This window comes from Pholcus phalangioides, unplaced genomic scaffold (assembly GCF_987345545.1).
Source record: "Pholcus phalangioides strain wild (caught in Gottingen) unplaced genomic scaffold, Ppha-v1.0 ptg000042l_1, whole genome shotgun sequence".
NCBI classification, from domain to species: Eukaryota; Metazoa; Arthropoda; class Arachnida; order Araneae; family Pholcidae; genus Pholcus; species Pholcus phalangioides.
The window spans coordinates 7,615,061-7,633,951 of record NW_028301628.1 but is presented as its reverse complement, the minus strand read 5'-3'; the positions used below and the strand labels follow the sequence as shown (position 1 = coordinate 7,633,951).

Below are 18,891 nucleotides of genomic sequence, written 5' to 3'. Positions count from 1 at the left end.
CAATTGAAAATTGTGTTACACTGATTTACACACCATCCCTTGCACTGATTTCTTACATAGAAAATCCTGCTATTCCAAAAACAATTATCATCGTATTGGTTAGTGAATTGTGTCCCACTGGGTGATTCATGTTGTACATGGCACAAAAACCTGCTTCTAGGAAAACAGGGTTTTTAAGACTATTTCATAATTTTTTAAAATAAAATAGGCAGTGTAGAGCAGAGTTCAGATGTTGCATTCGACAAAATGGTTTTTGCAGGTCATTGTATCATATGAAAAATAACATGGAATGAATCTGAAAAAATTTATGACTTATTGTACCTGTTGTTATAATAGAACGATCACAATAATGCATGCTCATTATAAAAAGTGCCAACTGTATCATTGATAGTCAAATCACCAGAAATGCCTCATGACAATTCTCAGAGCCATACAACCATATTATACAGCAGTAATGGTTTCAAATTATTAACTGCTTCAGCAACTTTTTCATAAGTAAGGAATTTTTATAAAATGCTTGTATTAACAAATTTATTAAATTGAAACTGATTTGAAACTGAAATTGTACCATCATCAATCGAGATTTAAATTTGCTTCTCGAATAGTGTTTTCACTATTCTAAAATTGTTTAATTAAAAGTTTTTTTTAATTGAATTTTATTTTTTACCTTCATTTATGTTAAAGTTTAGAGAAGTTTCATAGTTTGTTTTAGAGTAAACTTTCACGAGAATTCAATTTGTTTTCAAATTTTTTCTTCATCTTTCAACTAGCCCTTTAATGTCTGAAGATGGCCCAGGTAGGGAATATGGGTATATTTTGAAGTCTTTAGTGAATAGCGGGGAAGAAGATGAAAGGAGACAGTGGCTTGAGTTCTATTGATTATAAAATTAATGTTCCACTTTTTTCTTGCTGGTGACAATATTGGTCTAATTTGCCTAAATGTTTCACTTTATCTCATTGACATTCTTTTCAATTTGTTTTTTGTATGTACTTACAATGTCAAAATATGACAAAATATTTATCATTACATTATAACTAATAAATGACTATTTATAAATTAGTTAAACTACTAGGGGTATAGATTTAAATTTGCTATTCTAAATAGTAATAAAATTGTAAAATATTGCTTCCCTGAATGATATTTAATTTTTATACATATTTCTTTCTTAAATTATACTTCATGCTTACAACATTATAATCAAATTTTGTTTTGTTGTTGTGTTTTAGAAAGTCAAGAAAAAGAATCTGAAAGTAAGCTTCAAGTGAACTGGGCATTTTTGGATATAGGGAACATTGAAGATGTTTATATATCTCATATTGAGTCACCCCAGCGATTGTATGTTCAAAGAGCTAAAACATGTGACAGGTAATGAAGAAGTACATATCTTGAGTGAAATTTTATACATAAAATATATTAGCTATAATAGCCGGAGCTGCCTGGGCTTCTATATACTGGTAGCATTAAAGATGTTACAAACTGTTTCAAAGGAGTAAACATATCTGAAATGCATTGTTTTGGAACCATGGTAACTAAAATAAACAATCTAAAAGTCATTGTTGTCCGATAAGTTTCTTGCCTATTTTGGGCATTTGCTAAGTTCTTGAGAATTTTTAAAGTAGCCTATTGTTTAATCCGGGTTCTGTTTGGTATATATGCAAAATTTGGCAACGATCACTCTAAAATTTTAGATTTGTGCACAGCAGTGGTTACCAAACTTTTTGATTTCCCCTTTTGACCAAAAAAATTTGTCTCCCCCCCCCTAAAGTGGCTGACCATATGTCCCGGTTTTTCGATGGTAAATGTGCTGAACCAAGAGCACTTTTCGGAATGCTTTTTCTGATTTTAATTAGGCGACTTTCAACTAGTTGTGACTTTTAACGAAATTCAATTTTTTTTTATATTACATAAATTTTATTTTGCTTTTTTGATGTACTTGGTGTTTTTTATGCAAGGTGGAAGTGCAATGAGGTGTATGCTCCTTGATTTTCATGTGCAGGGTGTTAAAGAATCACATGATTTCTAAATGACTTTATACTGGAAATCGACCGTTTACAAAAAGTGTTCACAAAATATAGAAACATTTGCCCCTTACATTCACATATATTACTTATCATTCTGTGTTTTTGGTTTTTGAGAAATATAGAAGTTTGAAATTGGGTGGTTCTGTCTGAGTCACCCTGTAAAAGTATCAACTTGAAATATTGATTATTGTACAAGGAGAATTTAATAAAATTACATTGTATGATACATGGTTATTAGCTTGCCTGAGTAAAGACATTTTTTAGTTAACTTATTTTTATGATGAAAATGAATTTCTTATTTGGACATTTTTATATTGGGGAATCTCTTGCCCTTCCCCAGTTCATTGATGCGACTCTCACTTCGGGAACCACTGGTATAGAGAATATACTGGTATAGAAAGAGGCAGACACACACAGAAGATAAACTTTATATATCACATACCAGCATAACGTCTGCAACATACCGCATAACGACCCAGGTTCTGATCTGGAGGATTTGACGCAATTGGTACACAATGAGAGAGAGAGATACAAATAAATCGAGAGAAATATTTTTTAAGTTTAACCAAAAAATTAGTTTATTAACAAATTTAAACAAGTTATTCAAACAATTAAACAAATCAACCATAAAAGAATTTCAAGATCTCGTACCAGTCTGCATACAAGTCCAATGTATTATCACAGCCCAAGGAGGTGGTCGAAACCCCCGTTGAATGTGTTCCAACCACACATTGATGACCTTGAAAGGCACAAGTGAGGTAGTGATCTGACCACGAAGATCAACGTAACAGGAGGGCGTGGCGAGACAGGAAGCTAGTAAACCTGATGGGAGGAGCGGGGGCGGCGACTGGAAACAAGCGAGATGATGGCTGATTAAGGAAGAGGCCAACTGTGTCAGGTGAGAGAGTGGACGACTGGTAGTGGGGATCGGCAACAGGCAAGGTGATGGCAGAGTATAATCAAGACTCAGTATGACGATTGACATTAGACAGGAAGACAGATGACTAGTACCATGGCATGGTGATCTTGAGAAAATATGACACTCCGGAACTAACTAGGGACGTGCATAACACTCTATTGAACTTTTTACTATGAAGTCAGCATACTGCTGGAAGGAAGGATGAACAAATTACCAAGAGTTGACCATTTAAGACTTTAGCTTAGATGGAAGGCGAATGAATGTGACTTGATCATCAGGACCCCAGGTATTTATACCTATAAAGGAAGTGTGGTAGGGCCCAACTCCAGGGATCGACCATCCCGGAGAAAGTTTTTCAGAACATGACCAGTAGAAAAATAGTATAACAAATTTGCATAAACAATGACACTGAATTTTGAAAAAACTTTATATTACCAAAGTATCAACAGTAACAAACAAAATGACAATGTGATCAAGATCAGACTTTTTTCATTTTTCAGTTGATGAATAATGAGAATATCACAGATTTTTATCTAACCGTGCATGGTTATGAAAGATAAGAAGACAATATAACAATTTCTATTATAAAATTACAAATATATAACATGTTTCAAAATTGAAGAACAGAGGTGGGTCTGGCAAATTCCCCAGGCGTTCCCCAACTATTGTTACATGTCATAACTCAAAAAACCTGAAATTGCAAAATAACAAACATGAATTTCACCTTTTTAATACAAAAGGCTGTCTATACTAGAATGAGACTTTTGCTGCTCAGCAGCCAGTTTTTTAGCTGAAGAATGCCAATATTACTAACTTGTAGAGAAAAAATTGTTGGTTTGAATGTGGAATTAACTCCAATTCATGAATTTTTGAGTTGTGATCATCATTCTCGTCATTCTTGTCGGTGTGCGATATGGATATGGTTCTTCGAAAGGCGTAACATATAATGCTTTAAAATTTCAGTTCAAAATGATATAAAGGCAATACCTTAATTCATCATTACATCAGAAAACTTTATGATCCATATTATTGATTGATCCATAAATAGCTTATTTAGAATTATCCTAGGATTATGCTAATCTCCGCTATCCATACAAAGGTTTCAACAGCTGGCTGATGCAAAGATGAATTTTTTTTTCTCCTGAATTCAACTGCAGCTGCAAGGAATCCAACCCATGTCATCTAACTTGCCAGATAAAATTGACCACTATGCTACTTGAATTCCTTCTTACTATGATTCCTTCCTATATATCAGCTGGCTGTTGAAACCTTTGTGCAGATAGCAGAGAGTGATGTAATCCTAGGATAAGTCACCATCAGGTGTCGATGTCAGCAATTGTGATCTTTGGCCTATTTAGGTCTGACTGTCCCGTCCAGTGCACACGAGCTCTAAGGAAAGATTGAGGTTTGTTGCCCTTGTAGCATAGTGGTTTAGCACTCATCTGGTAAGTAATAGGATATAGGTTCAATTCACTAGCAAGAGCAGTTGAATTTTCTTTCTTTCCTGAATTCATCACATCAGCCAGCTGTTGAAATCTTTATATTTAGAATAAGCAATAAATCATAATATATCTGCATAATGTTCTACATGCTTGCTGTTTATAATTTAAGATGAAGCTATTTTCTGATGTTCTATAGGTCTGTGGTTTTCCGCAAGTTTGTCTTAAATATGCACTATAAAAACCATGTAACTTTTGTTTGTCATTGTTAACCCTTTCGTTCTCATGATCTAACACTAGAAGCGCCAATATATCAGCACCCTGAGATTCAAGGAGTTGATATAAATTTGTTATATATAACATAGATTCAATTTATTCATTTGTCACTATCTCTGTTTTATTTCCTAGCTTAGATAAGTTGGTTGTGGAAATTACTAAAAAGGTAAAAGCGAAAAAATTCAAGCCTCTATCTCCTGTAAAAAATGGATCATACTGTCTTGCTGAGATACCTGATAATAACATGTAAGTTTGCAAATTTTATCAATCACAATAGTCACTTGCCAGGCTTCTCATTAATTTAATGTGGTATGGGTTGTGATTATTGATTAATGAATCTTTTTTTTGTCAATGATTTTGTTGGAAGCACCTTATTTGCTGGCATATAAGACATTCCCTTTTTCTACAAAAATTAAATTGTTTGATTGAATGTATGAAACAAGTATACAAAAAAAGGAGTGTATGTATAACACTGGCAAGTACAGTGTAGTTGGTCCTTGGTATTTTCAGGGGTTACATTCCGAGGGTAACTACGGTTATGGAAATCCATAAATAGCACAAATCACATACTTTTGTATTTTAGGCACCTCATTCATATCTTCTGTGTGTGGAAGAAGGTGGAGGGTGGGCGAGACCAGTGATTCTCTGCAATGTTTTCTGAAAGAACATTAATGCCTGTTAGCTGTTTCTTCATTTCAGTAAATTTGTTATGAGTATAGTGATTAGGGTTCTTCTACCAGTTTTTTTACGTATGAAGAATGTGCCATAGAGATGGGTCTATGTTTTGGAAAAAATCTACTGCTGATTTAAACTGACAAAACCTTTGTGCTATGTTGCTCGTGATGAACTTGTTTTCCACTTCTTAATCTTGATAATTGTGCGGTTTCACTTCAGTTTCAGGAGTTAGATTGTTTCCTCCTTTGTCAATGTCCGAATTGCTGTTCATTAATTCTGCAATATCTTCTATGTCCACATCATTGAACCCTTCTCAATTTACTTGTTTTGCTAACATGATTATCTTACATAATCTCTTCAGTCGGCTCCATAGAAAAAAGGATGTGTCCTTAAACACATATTGTGTGGTCTTAAGTTCTTTTTCAATACGAGCTGACTGTTCCAATCTAGCTTCTGCGGCTCTGAGAGTGATGGTATCTGAAATTCTCACCTGCACAATCAACATTGAATAATTTGTTGGAGAGCCATAAATGTTTGTGTAGCAGCTGAATGCTAGATGTTGGGTTAGGAGGCACATAGAGAACTTCAACGCCATGGTATTCTGGGGTGTTATCCAGTATCCTAAGAACTTTGAATAAGAAGTCTACTGTCAAGGTGCCTTCTAATTTCTGGAATGAAGCACTGTTTAAATCGATTTGGGAGAGGTGTTTTCATGAAGTCCAAGTTTTTTCCTACAAAATACTGGGAGATGCGACTTATTTTTTCCCTTCAATGCTCACAGATTTACAGAGTTGAAAATGAAAGTTATGGTATTTTCAAGTTATGCTATACACAACTGGCATATCTTTTTATCGCAACCACAGAAAAACAGCACTCTATACTTGAGACCTATGGATCTCAATGTATATTCCCGCAGGTACAGCAGAGCTGTTTTGTATTTTGAGTTTGCTCTTATCTATTTGATTATACATTCATTAATAAAATAATGGGCAACTGCAGCAATCTAGCTTTGCATAGTCAATACTTCAAACTTTGCTTGTAAGTTTTTCACTTTCAGAAATATTTAAGAAACACTTTTAGAAACTCTGAAAAATGTTCAGAATAGGTTTTTGAAACCTTCAGTTAATATGTGCATATTATATATTGTTCCAATTTGAGAAATAGTTCTGTAACAGTGTTTTTCAAATAATTGGGAAAGAGACTGTAAATACGAAAATTGTGAATATGAAACCAGTGAATACAGAGGGTTGACTGTATATTGCTTGTATGCCTCCTCTTTTAACCACCTTAGTGTTTTTTTTGTCATGTGTGCAAAAATATTGATAGACAGGTAGTCTTTTCAAGATGAAATCTTAATTATTTTCTTTCTATTTGTTGTAGGTTTTATCGTGGAAAAGTGGTAGAAATGATTGAGAAAAATGGCATTCAAATGGCTCATGTACATTTTGTAGATTATGGTGATTATATAGAAGCCAATATAAATGATCTGTATGCTTTGCCGAAAGAGTTAATGCTTTTTCCCTTCCAAGCTATTGAATGTGAACTTGCTGGTGTAACTCCACCACATGGAGGTTGGTCTGACGTTGCAACAGAGGACTTGCTGAACATCACCAGAGATGATTTGAATTGTATGAAAATGTTCAAAGTTAAGGTAAAAAAAATATTTCTCCAAATGTTTCTGAACCTTATTTGAAAATGCAGTGAAATTTTAATATGCTTCTCTAATTTTAGGCATGGGAAAAAGTTGCTCCTTTGTTTGGCGGAAACCGTTACATTGTTGATGCATTTGATTCAGACTTTAATCTCTCGGAATATCTAGTCAAGCATGGTTATGCTGATTCAACTAGAACTAGTGACGATCTTATAAAGGAATTGAATATGAAGACCCCAAACAGTGTTTCAAACGCTGTACATGAACCCTCTTCTGATGACAGTTCTCCAATAGAGCACAAGGATGCCAGTGCGTTAATGTGTGGTGTATTAGCAGTTATGCAGACTATGGGTTGTAAAGAAAATCTTCAAAAGTATCAGCCTCAGCCAACTACAAAGCAAAATGAAAGTCATAATGAAAACAACACATTTAAGTGCCACAACAAGACGGAATCTTCTCCTATTATAACAAATGTATCCACTTGTGATGAAAACTCCAGAAACCTTACGTAAGTGTACCTGATTGTGACAAACCTTATGAATGAATCTTTGATGTATGGAAATATATTATTTTAATATTGTATATTAAATTATGTTTTATATTTATCCAGAAAACTATTTATACTACTTATCCTAATTTTTACATGCATACTTATCTGATATGCAGTTGCTTATGACTTGGGAGTGGCAGCTTAAACGTATATATATACCCTAAAGAAGAATGTTTTGCATTGTTCTGAAATAAGCCCTTGGCTGGTTTGAAATGTTCTGCAGTGAAAATTCCTATAATAATGTTATCTACACTTTTCTTAAAGTTCTTCCAGATTGTTCTGCAATAGCACTCATTGTTCTGCGACATACAAGGCACGGTTCAAAATTAAGGGGCAATCAGTAATGAAATGAAAACAATTGGAAAAAATGACAAATTTATTAATGGTTTTAAAAATTTACATGATTATTTTATTTTTCTACATAATCATCATGTCCTTCCAAACACTTTTGATATTGTGAAACAAGTTTCTTCAAACCTTCTGCATAAAATTCTGCTGTCTGAGATTTCAGCCAGTTTTACACTGGCTGTGATTTTTAATTCCTCACTTTCCTCAAAATGTGTATAGACAAGCCAGTTTTTGAGATGTCGAAAGAGATGGTAGTCACTGAGGACAAGATCAGGACTATAAGGGGGATGATAAAAAATCTCCCATCCAAATTTTTGAATTGCTTCCGTAGTGCATGCTCCATAGTAAAGAAATTAGTTTCCACAGTGATTATAAAGCAGTCCAGAAAAAAAGCATGTGCAGATGCCATTCTGCGATCTTTGTGAGCATTTTCGGTACCCATCGTGCAGAGTTTCTGATAACTTAGAGTTTCACTCAACAATGTTGTCCGAGAAACTTCTGGAAATTCTAGAGAAAAATTGCTTATAAAGTGACTATTTTCTTTCATTATTGCATTCACATGCTCAACGAGATCGTCAGTCCGGACACTAGGTCTGCGACACTCCTCTGCTCATCGTGAACATTTGAACGACATTCTTTAAATTCGTGACACCATTGCCTCACTTTTCTTTCACTCATTGTGGTAGGCCTATGTTTCACAAAATTGATGGTGAATTTTAGCAGCATTATGTCCTCTTGTATTTAGAAATCTAATCTCTGATCAAATTTCACAACTGGTGGGATTTGTTATTACCGCACTCATTTTAACACACTGTCTTGTGAAGGCAGACAACAATCAAATGAGGGTAATATAGCGGTTACATTCCCAACAAACCAAGTAATGCTGCTACGCATGCACGAACCAATCGGTATTGCCATTTGTCTTTTATACATGATCTCCCTTAATTTTGAACCGCTCCTCGTATATCACAGATTGGGACATATTCTGCTTTTGGGAGTATATACACACAGTAGAGAACTTCATTATAAGACACTAATTAAGGGCTGAATATTGTCTATTATAATGAGTCTTGTTTATAACTAGTAATTCTTACAAGGATGTAATGCAACAAGAGTACATCAATAAAAATAGAATAGTTAGCTATAAAAATTCTTTATTGTATATATATATATATTTAAAAAAAAACAAAAAAAAAAACAGCTTTCAATATTAGGTGAATTTGAGGAACATGTATGTATACTCCGCATTAATCATAATTTGGATGACAAAGGATACAAGTCATGTAGCGCATCCATGTTTACAGAAAACAATATAATAATCTATGTTTAAAATTGCTTGCTCTTGGAAATATGAAACTTGTCAAACAAAAATAAGCACCTTTTACTATTATTACAATTTTTTTAACTGCTATAAGTGAAGATCTGTTATAATAAGGGGGTTCAACTCTAATTCAAAGTTATAGGACTAGGAAAATAATTACTAGCAAAATAATTGCTAGTAATTTCAAACTCAAATTTCTTTGTCTTAAAAATTTTTTTAAAGTGACTTACACCACACTTCATTTCTCAACCCCCCATATGAAAACACATTTTTATTTTGTGTACATTGCATTTTCACTCTCAAAACTGGTACAGGGACACACTATGCCCAAGAACCCAATTAGAAAGTTGTTGCTTGGTCTCTCCTGATATCAACAGAAGTATTTCACGTTTTTAAGTGCAATCATTGTTGTGATATTGAAATTTGAAAAATGAAGCAAAGTTGTTAAAAAACATTAAATGCAGAAAAACCGTTTTATTTGCTATTAATGTGTTTTCCCAAATTTGCTCTATGTTTCGAATTTGAATATTTCTGCGAATATTACACTTGTCAACAAAAAAAAAATTCATGTTTCTATCAAGAGAGCCAAGGCAACAACTTTCTATTTGAGTTCGTGAGCACACGGGACTGTATAAAAAAGTTAATTTTTTTATCAACCCCTTGCAACACGAATGTCATATCTGAGTACTGCACATTATTTGGATACTTTTTCTAATTGGAAGTATGCTTCTAAGATCAACAGTTCTTCAGTAAAATGCTATACTCATTTTTTGTTTCCTATGAACCCTGTACTCGTCATTGGCAGCAAATGTTTATTTAAAACGTAAATTAGGCTATTGTGTAGCCATCATAAAGATTCTTATCACTCTCTTAAGCAAATATTGTATTTTACTATAACCCCACAGTGCCCAAATACCCTGGAAACCTTCCATCACAGTGCAAATTTGTTAAGGTTTGTTTCTATAAATGCACTCAAGTGTTCGAATACATTTGAATTTTTTCCTTCTCTTTTCTCAGTTTGAAACCAGCCATCACTTGGTGGAATACTAATTTTGATGTCACTGTTACAATCAATCTGCTTGGTATCAAGAGATACGAACTTGAGATATCTGACACTGGCTTTTTTTTCAGGTAAGGTGATGATTCATGAGATTAAACGTGCTAATTATTATTATTATTTGCTTTTCTATTGATTTCCATTACCTTTTCCATCTCTGTAATTGGGCTCAGCCTGTTGAAGTGTGTAAATAAAAAAATAAATAAATAAATTATTAGTTGAAATTTGTTTTACCCTTTAACCTGTGTTCTGGCCATGTATTTTTTGATTGAAAATTTTTTATGAATATATTGAGTTTAACAAAAACAAATTTAATAATTGAAGTGCAGTGAAACCCAGGGCCGCAACTAGGGAAGCAGGTGGATGGGCGAGGCTGGTGCCACGTCGCTGGATCAGAGGGGGCACAGATTTCACCCTTTAACCTATCCCTCAACATTACAAGGGGCCGCCAAAATACATGCTTGCCTTGGCTGACTAAGCATCTAGTTGCGATCTTGGTGAAACCTCAATATAAATATAACAATATTCAATATAACAACAGATTTTGTTGTATCGAGAGTCAGCAGTTTGGCAGAGTATAGACATTTCCAAACAAGATGTGAAAAAAATATGGTTGTAAAGGAATTTATCATTATATAGAGCAGTGGTTCTCAACCTTTTTTTACTCGCTGAGCCTATTTTTGTGAAAAATTTCTATGGCGGAGCCCCTAGGCCTCTTGTTTACTTATTTGTCAAAGTTACTGATTTATTTTTATTATTTAAAAATATTTATAATTATTTTTTTGAGATTCACTGTTTTTTATTATTTTCCTCAAGCGACCGCAGAGCCCCTGGAGAGTGCACATGGAGCCCCAAGGTCTCAGCGGAGCACCGGTTGAGAACCACTAATATATAGTATCATTGTAGCAAGGTTTCACTGTAATTAAGAATTGTCTAAATTATGCTGAAAATTGGCATAATGTGCTAGTCTGGCTTAGTTAGATGACTGGTCAACTGCTCGATCGTCTATAAACAGTTGACAAAGTATTTTGAGTCTTGATGAAAATTAATATTTCAGAAATATAATAACAGTAATTCCAGGCCCGTCATTTAATGGGTGGGGGGGGGTGCATTACTCTCCCCTGGCTTTTGAAAATACATTACAAATGGTATATATATGTGCTTACCTTTAGTAGATGCTCTTTCTTCCCCCCCCCCTCCCCCCGGAAAAAGTTGAAATGACTGTCCTTAGTAATTCCCTTTATTATCTGGCATGCTGTGAAAATCGTGGGACACCAGCACTTCGAATGTCGCAATCTGGTCCATCCATGCCATGCTGAGAAAAACTTGTTTTGATAAGGATCTCAAAATACGTCCAAAAGACTGATATCAATTTGTATAAAACACTGAACAAACTAGAACAAAATAATGGTTTTCACTGTTTATATTTTGTCCAAGAATTTGATTAAAAAAATTGGGCATTTACTTATTGTTTAATTCAGTTATCGTCAACTTAATATGAAATATGAATACTGTATTTTTGCACGTTTTTGTTCATGGTCAGACATTTGAAAAACATGTCACTTTTGTATCACATCAGCATGTTTTGCAGTGGGATTCTGTACTTTTTCATTCTGCTTAAATCCAATTTTACAAACTTGACCATGGAATACAAATTAGAGTGCAGATTTTTAAGAATCCCTTGGAATCTGTGACTTGAATTTTGCTTCTGGCACGTTGGCATGCCTTGCTGTTTGCCAGCTAATTGTGTGGAATACAGTAATCTGTATTGGTGTCTCAATAAATATGTATCAAACTATTTTTTCAAAAAAAAACAAAAAAAACTAAATATATATATATGCTGTGATAGTAACAAATTAGTGTAAAAAAAAAGAAGAAGTTTGAATGGTTATAGGGTTCAGTTCCTACATATTCAGATCCTTTACTGGCCCAAGTGTTCTTTGAAATTTACATTTTTTTGCAGTTTTTTCCTGATATTGAAAGTTTTTTTTTTGGATTTAACAGACTTGTCATTGTTTCAGTACTATCATTCAAGCCAAGATATATTCCCTTGAGGAACGACTTTATGCAGATATCGTGAATGAATTAGCCCAAGTGGTGTGCCATGGCCATGGACTTCAAATGAAGTTTGTCAAGAAAGTGCCTGGGAAATGGCCAAGGTTGATATCTGCTGATGTAAAGGTAAGATCATGCCCAGGTTTGCTATAAACATATTGAGATATTAAAATTGGTCCTGGGAGACAGAATTTCAATTAACGTTTTTAACTGGTTATTCAAAATTGAATGTACTTTATAACAAACATATTAGGTCATTTTTTTTTTTATTAATTGATGCCACAAATATAAAAACTCGCTTATTCTCCAGATGTAAACAAACATTCAAATGAATTGGTAAATTAAGGTTGTCTGTTTGAAGAAAGATGAATTTTTTGTCAGATCTTGGAATTTATTTACTGGGATCTTGTTTTTTTTTAGAAAATCTATCATTTTTTAGGTTGGTCATTGATTTTGAAACTACTTCCGATATTCACACTTATTTTTTCTGTAGAAACTGCTCCCAAATGTTACTTAAGGGAGGGGGGGGGGAAACTGATGTTTCAGGAATACTGCTGTTCACAGTGGAGACAACAAAAACTTTCATCAAACCCAATTTAAAACTGTCAATTGTAACAAGTCAAATCAATGAAAATTGGTGATGAACTATCACCAGTTTTCATTGATTTGACTTGCTGAAAAATTTGATCAAAATAGTTGTTCAAATATTCTTGAATGTGGCCATCTATCTGAAATGTTATATCAAGGGAAAAAATGTAAGATGTCTAATCAGTTTTGTCAAATAAATCAAAATAAATTATGAATTTTTGTGAAAAACTTTAATTGAATGTTAATTAGATTGATCAAGTCAATTAACTAAAATTTGTAATCGCTATCAGTGTTCAATTTACTGATTCAATTAATCAAACAGCCCTAATTAAAACATATTTTTCCCTCTTAATCCTTTGATCCTTTGGTGAATTAAAATATTATATTTAGTTCCTAATCAAATATGAATTTGCATCAGAAATTTCAGTTTTAATATACGTAAAGTTTAATAATGATGGCTGTTGTTTGAACTCTAGCTTAGGTGGGGCAGGGGGGGGGGGATCTCCACTGCAAACATGGCACTTGAAAAGTGGATATTTATCATTAGTTTTTGATCAAATATTTACAAATTAGATCAAAGGTGCACAGGGCTGGTCATCAGGCCAAAAACTGTTCTCAAAGTAGTTCCATCTGGTCATATATAAGATTACTGCTCTTCAAATATCTAAATTATCAATTATTTTTAGTGAGTCATCATTGATTTTGCTTTTTTTTATGAATAAGGAAAAAAAAAATTTTTAAGGTGCATGATGATTTTTGTAGTATGTTGACTACAATGAAAAAAGTTTGAAATTGATAATAATCCAAAATCTAGTCCTTTCTTGTATAAGAAAAAAAGGGGGAAAAAATCAGATGAACTTCAAACAAAAAATTGTTCTCTTTCCCCTTCAAAGTTTTTAAATCTTGTGAAATATGTGAAGCATAATTTGTGATAAGCGACCATTTTCCAGAATGATTAACATATACAAGGGTTGTTTGATAAGTAAGGTAAAAAACTGTGTTTTTTTGGAAAAATTCTGTTTCTTCAAGCTCTACACACTTTTTTTCCAATGATGTTCGAATTTCTTTATCCCATCAAAAAATTTTCTCTAACTCATTTACAGCTGCAGTTATCTCTTCATTTGGTGAAAAAATTTTTCCACCAAGTGGAACTTCCAATAATGAGAGCAGGGAAAAAGTCATGTGGGTTCAAATCTGTAGAATTTAGGGGAATCACAAATTTGTGCGAAGCCTAATATCGGAAATTTGGTCGTTACAATGGTGTATCTGCTAGATGGGGATACTGGCTCAATGAGGTAGAACTTTTTTCGTGCATTGATCTGGGTCATTTTATCTGTAGCCATTCTTTTTAATTTCTCGGAAATATGACAATATTCCCAATTTTAAGGTCCTTCCAGAGGTAGACTGCTTAGACATTCAATGTCTTGAGAATTCAAAGAAAAAAATGTGGCCATCACTTTTAGTAGACAAAACAGCCTTTGCCTTTTTGTTGCTGTTTCACCACTCTCCATTCACTTTAATTGTTGTTTTGCCTCTGGTGAATCCATGTTTTATCCATAGCCGGAAATAGATGCCAAAAGTCCCAAGGGTTATGAGGCAAAATTGAAATTTTTTCTTTTGAAATACCTTTTCCATTCACTTTTAATCCATTGTGACCAATCTTGGCACTCGTCTTGGACAACGCTTTTTCATTTCTGATTTTATTAAGATACCAACAACATCCGCTCAACTTCAATCTGCGATCTTCCATGATTATACCATGGACTTTTTAATGATTTCTAAGGTGGTGGCAAAACCAGACAGACAGACATACATGACAGCCCAGAGAGACCATTCTTGAGATGGTTTGCGCTTTTTTCCAAAGGGTTGGATGGTCTCGTAAAGACACCCAGAACACACGCTGTTTCTTTGGTGGGCACACAGCCTGTTTAAATTTGTTTATTCAAAAATAAATGGTTTTTAATGATGGTGCAGAGTGTCCATGAACTCATTCCAATTCAGCTTTGATCTGCATCTATCATAGAGAAAAATGTTTTCTTTTTCATTGCATGACACTTATTATACATTTCGAGAATAACTGCTACAACCCGAATTTGGAATGATGCCGAAAAAAAATCAAAAAGCTCTTTGTGCTCTAACTTGTTGTGACAGGTTTCAAGAAGTTATACTTACAGTTGTGATTGCTGCTATCTCAGAGATTTATCTTACATATCAAACGACCTTTGTATTATATGCTAATGTGCATGTATCAAGATGCTAGTCATTTTTTGTTACTTGATCCTTATTACAGAAGAAAAGTCCATTAGTAACTTTGTTACACATTTTAATGAATTTATCAGCTGTGAGAGAAGAGTAATTGCTTAGTGTTGTTTTTCAATTTAACTCGTAAGAGCCAAACAGGTGTAAGTGAAGACCAAAAATATAATTTGGGATTCCCCTATGTAAATTATTTTTAAATAATATTTTTGAGACTGGAAAAAACTTACACATTTCTTTCCATTATATTTTAATGATTATTCACATCTTTACATTTCAGGCTCATCACATAAAGCGAGATTTTAACCATTTATCAGATTCTGAATCAGAAAACCGAATTGTTCAAGATAAAGGTTGGTATTTGAGTTTTCATTAATCTTTTTTTCAAATAAAATTTTTCTTATACAGGGCAAATTTCACTTAATCTTCCAAATTGGGGGGGGGGGGAGTGTAGACGAGGTAGCAGCTCTGTCTTATTGCCAAATTGCCAACCGTTCCCAAGTTATAGTGTATAGAAGGGCTCCCACTTGTCCTACTCTTTCCTAAAATTTTTTACTTTTGTCGTACTTTTTAGGTTCTGCCCTACTTTTTGTATCAAATCCTGTCAGCAAAATTCATGTAACTGTTTTTAAATGAAAAGGGAATCGTCATATATTACTAAAATAATACAAATGTAGTAGATTGCAATTAATAATTCTGCCAGAGCAAAAATTTTATTGTTTTTCAGGTTATTTGTGGGTTTATGTGGATCATTTGGTTTATTAATTTTTCTTTTGCTTAGTTTGAGGGTTTGAAAATTCATTGTGTGTCAATGTTTTGAGTAGTCATGTTTCAGTCAATATGGAATTTAGAAACATAAATTTTTTAGTCAGCATCAGAAGAGTCAGGAAAACCACTTTCTAATAGGGTTTTCGGGCACTGAGGGTGCGTATAATATGATAACATGTTAATTTTTTTAATTTTAATAACTGTGCAAGCCCTTGCAACAAATATCTGAGCACTACACATTATTTGGATATTTTTTCTGGAATATTTTTATGCCTAGAAGTACGGCTCTAGGATTAGCGGTTCACTAGTAAAATGCAATATGACCTGATACCTATGCAACCTGTATATATATGTATAGTCATTTTATATTCAAGGAAATTCTGATTTACAAAACATTTTAAATAGAAGTTCTGGCAAATTTTCTGTATTGATCGAAATGTGATAACATTCGTATTCTGCTCACTTGCAGTTTCATTGAATGTTTACACTGCTGAAGATGAAATCCTTCCTCATGATGAAGATGATTGTGATTTGGAATCGAGTGATTCTGGTGGTGAAGAATATGTTGCCGAGCCATGGACAAAAATATGTGAAAATAACCGTTCTGATGTACTTAAATACTCGACGTGAGCTATTGCTCATCATTTCAATGTTGTGAAAATGTGGTCCTATCAAGGTGTCTCTTATGAAACTGAACTGATATACATTCAGTTAATATGTTTTATGTGACACATTTAATTTATTGTAATGGGTGTTGCAATCAGATCATGAGGTACAATGACATTTGAAGAAATTTAATCCAACTCGAATTACAAAATTAGTCTAGAGTGGAATGAAAAGTCAATGTTGTGTTTTGTCTTTTGCTTTTTTAAATAAAATATTTTGTGAAATATGTATGATACAATGTGAATATTCATAGCCATGTTGGAAATCCAGCAATTATAGATACTTGATTTCATGCAAATCGTTATTATATTGGATGAACTATAAAAGTCTGTTGTAATGATAGCTCACAATCATGAGGAAAATGTTGTTATAACAGACAGCTCATTATAAGCAAATGTAAATTTTTTGTTCTGAATGAAAATCTTAATTGTTCAGTTGGCCAAATACATCACTTTGATTATACTAAATAGTATTCGAAAAAATGTCTGAAAAAATCAATAACTGAGACCAAATATTAATTTCATGACTGGAGTTCTGTTCATTTGTTAATAATAGAACAAAATGATCTAGAAGACGTTTTAATGCAGATAAAGCAGCAATTTTTCAAAACTCTATAATCTGACGGAGCAAAAAATAAATATTGCTTGTAAGGAAAGTCTATTATAACAATTTTCGGTGTGTTTGTGAACTATCATTTTAATGGACTTTTACTGTATTTTTAACACTGTCATTGAGAATCACTTACAAATTTCTCCTTTTTGCAAGATTCTTGTTATAACCCATTTATATTGCATTAGGTTATTCTATGTCATGAGTGAAAATTATTATATGGTATAAATAAATTAAGATTCAAATGTTAAAAGATTGGAATCAGCAGGGCATGAAAAACTAGAAAATATTGACATTCAAAAATTTGTTATGAATAGCCGGAAATATTTCTTAATCTGCAGATAAACATGTATTTCGTGCATTTTTTTTTCTTTCTACACTAGACGACTCCACAGCAATCCAAGGACTAATCTAATAAGGTTTAGAATGAGACTAACAAGGACTAACTATTATATATATAAAATTGATTTTCTGTGTGTGTGTGTGTGTGTGTGTATGGTCTCTATAGATGTCTACAATTTTAGACAGATCACTGCCAAATTTTGCATATATACTAAGCAGGACTCGATTTGAATGATAGGCTATTTTAAAAGTTTGTCAAAACTGGACAAATGCTCGAAATGGGCCAAAAACTGTGGCTAACAATGACTTTTGGAATATTTACTTCTGTTGCCAATGCGTTTCAGACATTTATATGCCTTTACAATGGTTTGACCCTTCTGTAATGCTGTCTGGCTATGTATAATAGTTTATTCCTTTGTAATGATTTATCACTTTTTCAATCCTCCCAGTAATAGAAGAAAACCCGGCAGTGCCGTTTATTATAGATAGTCTTTTATAACATTAAAAAATGTGAAACAGTTTGTCATATAGCAGAGATGCACTAACTTTTCATTCCACAGGCCAGTATGCTATATTTGTTACCAGTTGTGTGCCAGAAACATATGTCAACCACATACCCTATATTTTATGGGACATTCTGTATATTTTCTTGTAATTTTGGCCATTTACTCTTTTATAAAAACCAACTTTCCCCTGCATTCTACTTAAATTTTAAGTCTTTACTGAATCAAGGATTAGGATTATTTTCATAACTTATAAATTATGTTATGATAATCATGACTATGATTTATTATTTCACAATTCATCACAAGGCATCATGGTGGTCGAGAAGTCCTGACCTGTTTTGAACAAAAATATTTGAAAAAGCTGTTCAAAATAGAGACAAACGGCTTGAAAAATTTGAAAGAGAGGGGCTTCAGAGTTTTTTTTCATGTACTATGAAATTTCTACATGCGAAAACTTTTTGTGATGCAGAGGATGTCCATATAACATTTCTTGCAATGTTTTTTGTAACATGGATGTTCTTGGTCAGTTTCTCTCAACTGACCACGTTCGCTGTTCTGCCAAAAGACTCATTCCATGAGGGGAATCTATGGAATGCACTGTACATACCACGGAAAGGGTATCAGAATTTGTGAGATTCATTCCAGCCACATTTCTCGTTTTTGGAGCACAGAGTAAGATGCCATTAAGAATATTTCATAAAGGGTGCTTGAGATGACGTAAGCATCATCTAACCCACCCCTCCATCAGCAAATTGGAACCCCCCTTCCTCCATTGATGCTGATCTAATACTTGTATGACCCCTTGTGAGAATTTTCAGTCCCACCATAGACCGAAAATTTCCT

The 18,891-nt window shown here is 33.5% G+C and overlaps 1 protein-coding gene across 1 annotated transcript in view; it reads left to right on the top strand.

Annotated features, from left to right (window-relative positions):
* LOC149064396 (uncharacterized) overlaps positions 1 to 18,240 on the top strand; it is a 61,455-nt gene extending 43,215 nt beyond the window's left edge. Inside the window, exons 23-30 of the mRNA XM_089254768.1 lie at positions 1,228 to 1,366; positions 4,789 to 4,902; positions 6,712 to 6,982; positions 7,063 to 7,490; positions 10,219 to 10,332; positions 12,280 to 12,439; positions 15,438 to 15,510; positions 16,395 to 18,240. Coding sequence (XP_089110894.1) covers positions 1,228 to 1,366; positions 4,789 to 4,902; positions 6,712 to 6,982; positions 7,063 to 7,490; positions 10,219 to 10,332; positions 12,280 to 12,439; positions 15,438 to 15,510; positions 16,395 to 16,555 — 1,460 coding nt within the window. The 3' untranslated portion in view covers positions 16,556 to 18,240. The remainder of the gene's footprint in view (positions 1 to 1,227; positions 1,367 to 4,788; positions 4,903 to 6,711; positions 6,983 to 7,062; positions 7,491 to 10,218; positions 10,333 to 12,279; positions 12,440 to 15,437; positions 15,511 to 16,394) is intronic.
* The last annotated feature ends 651 nt before the right edge of the window (positions 18,241 to 18,891 follow it).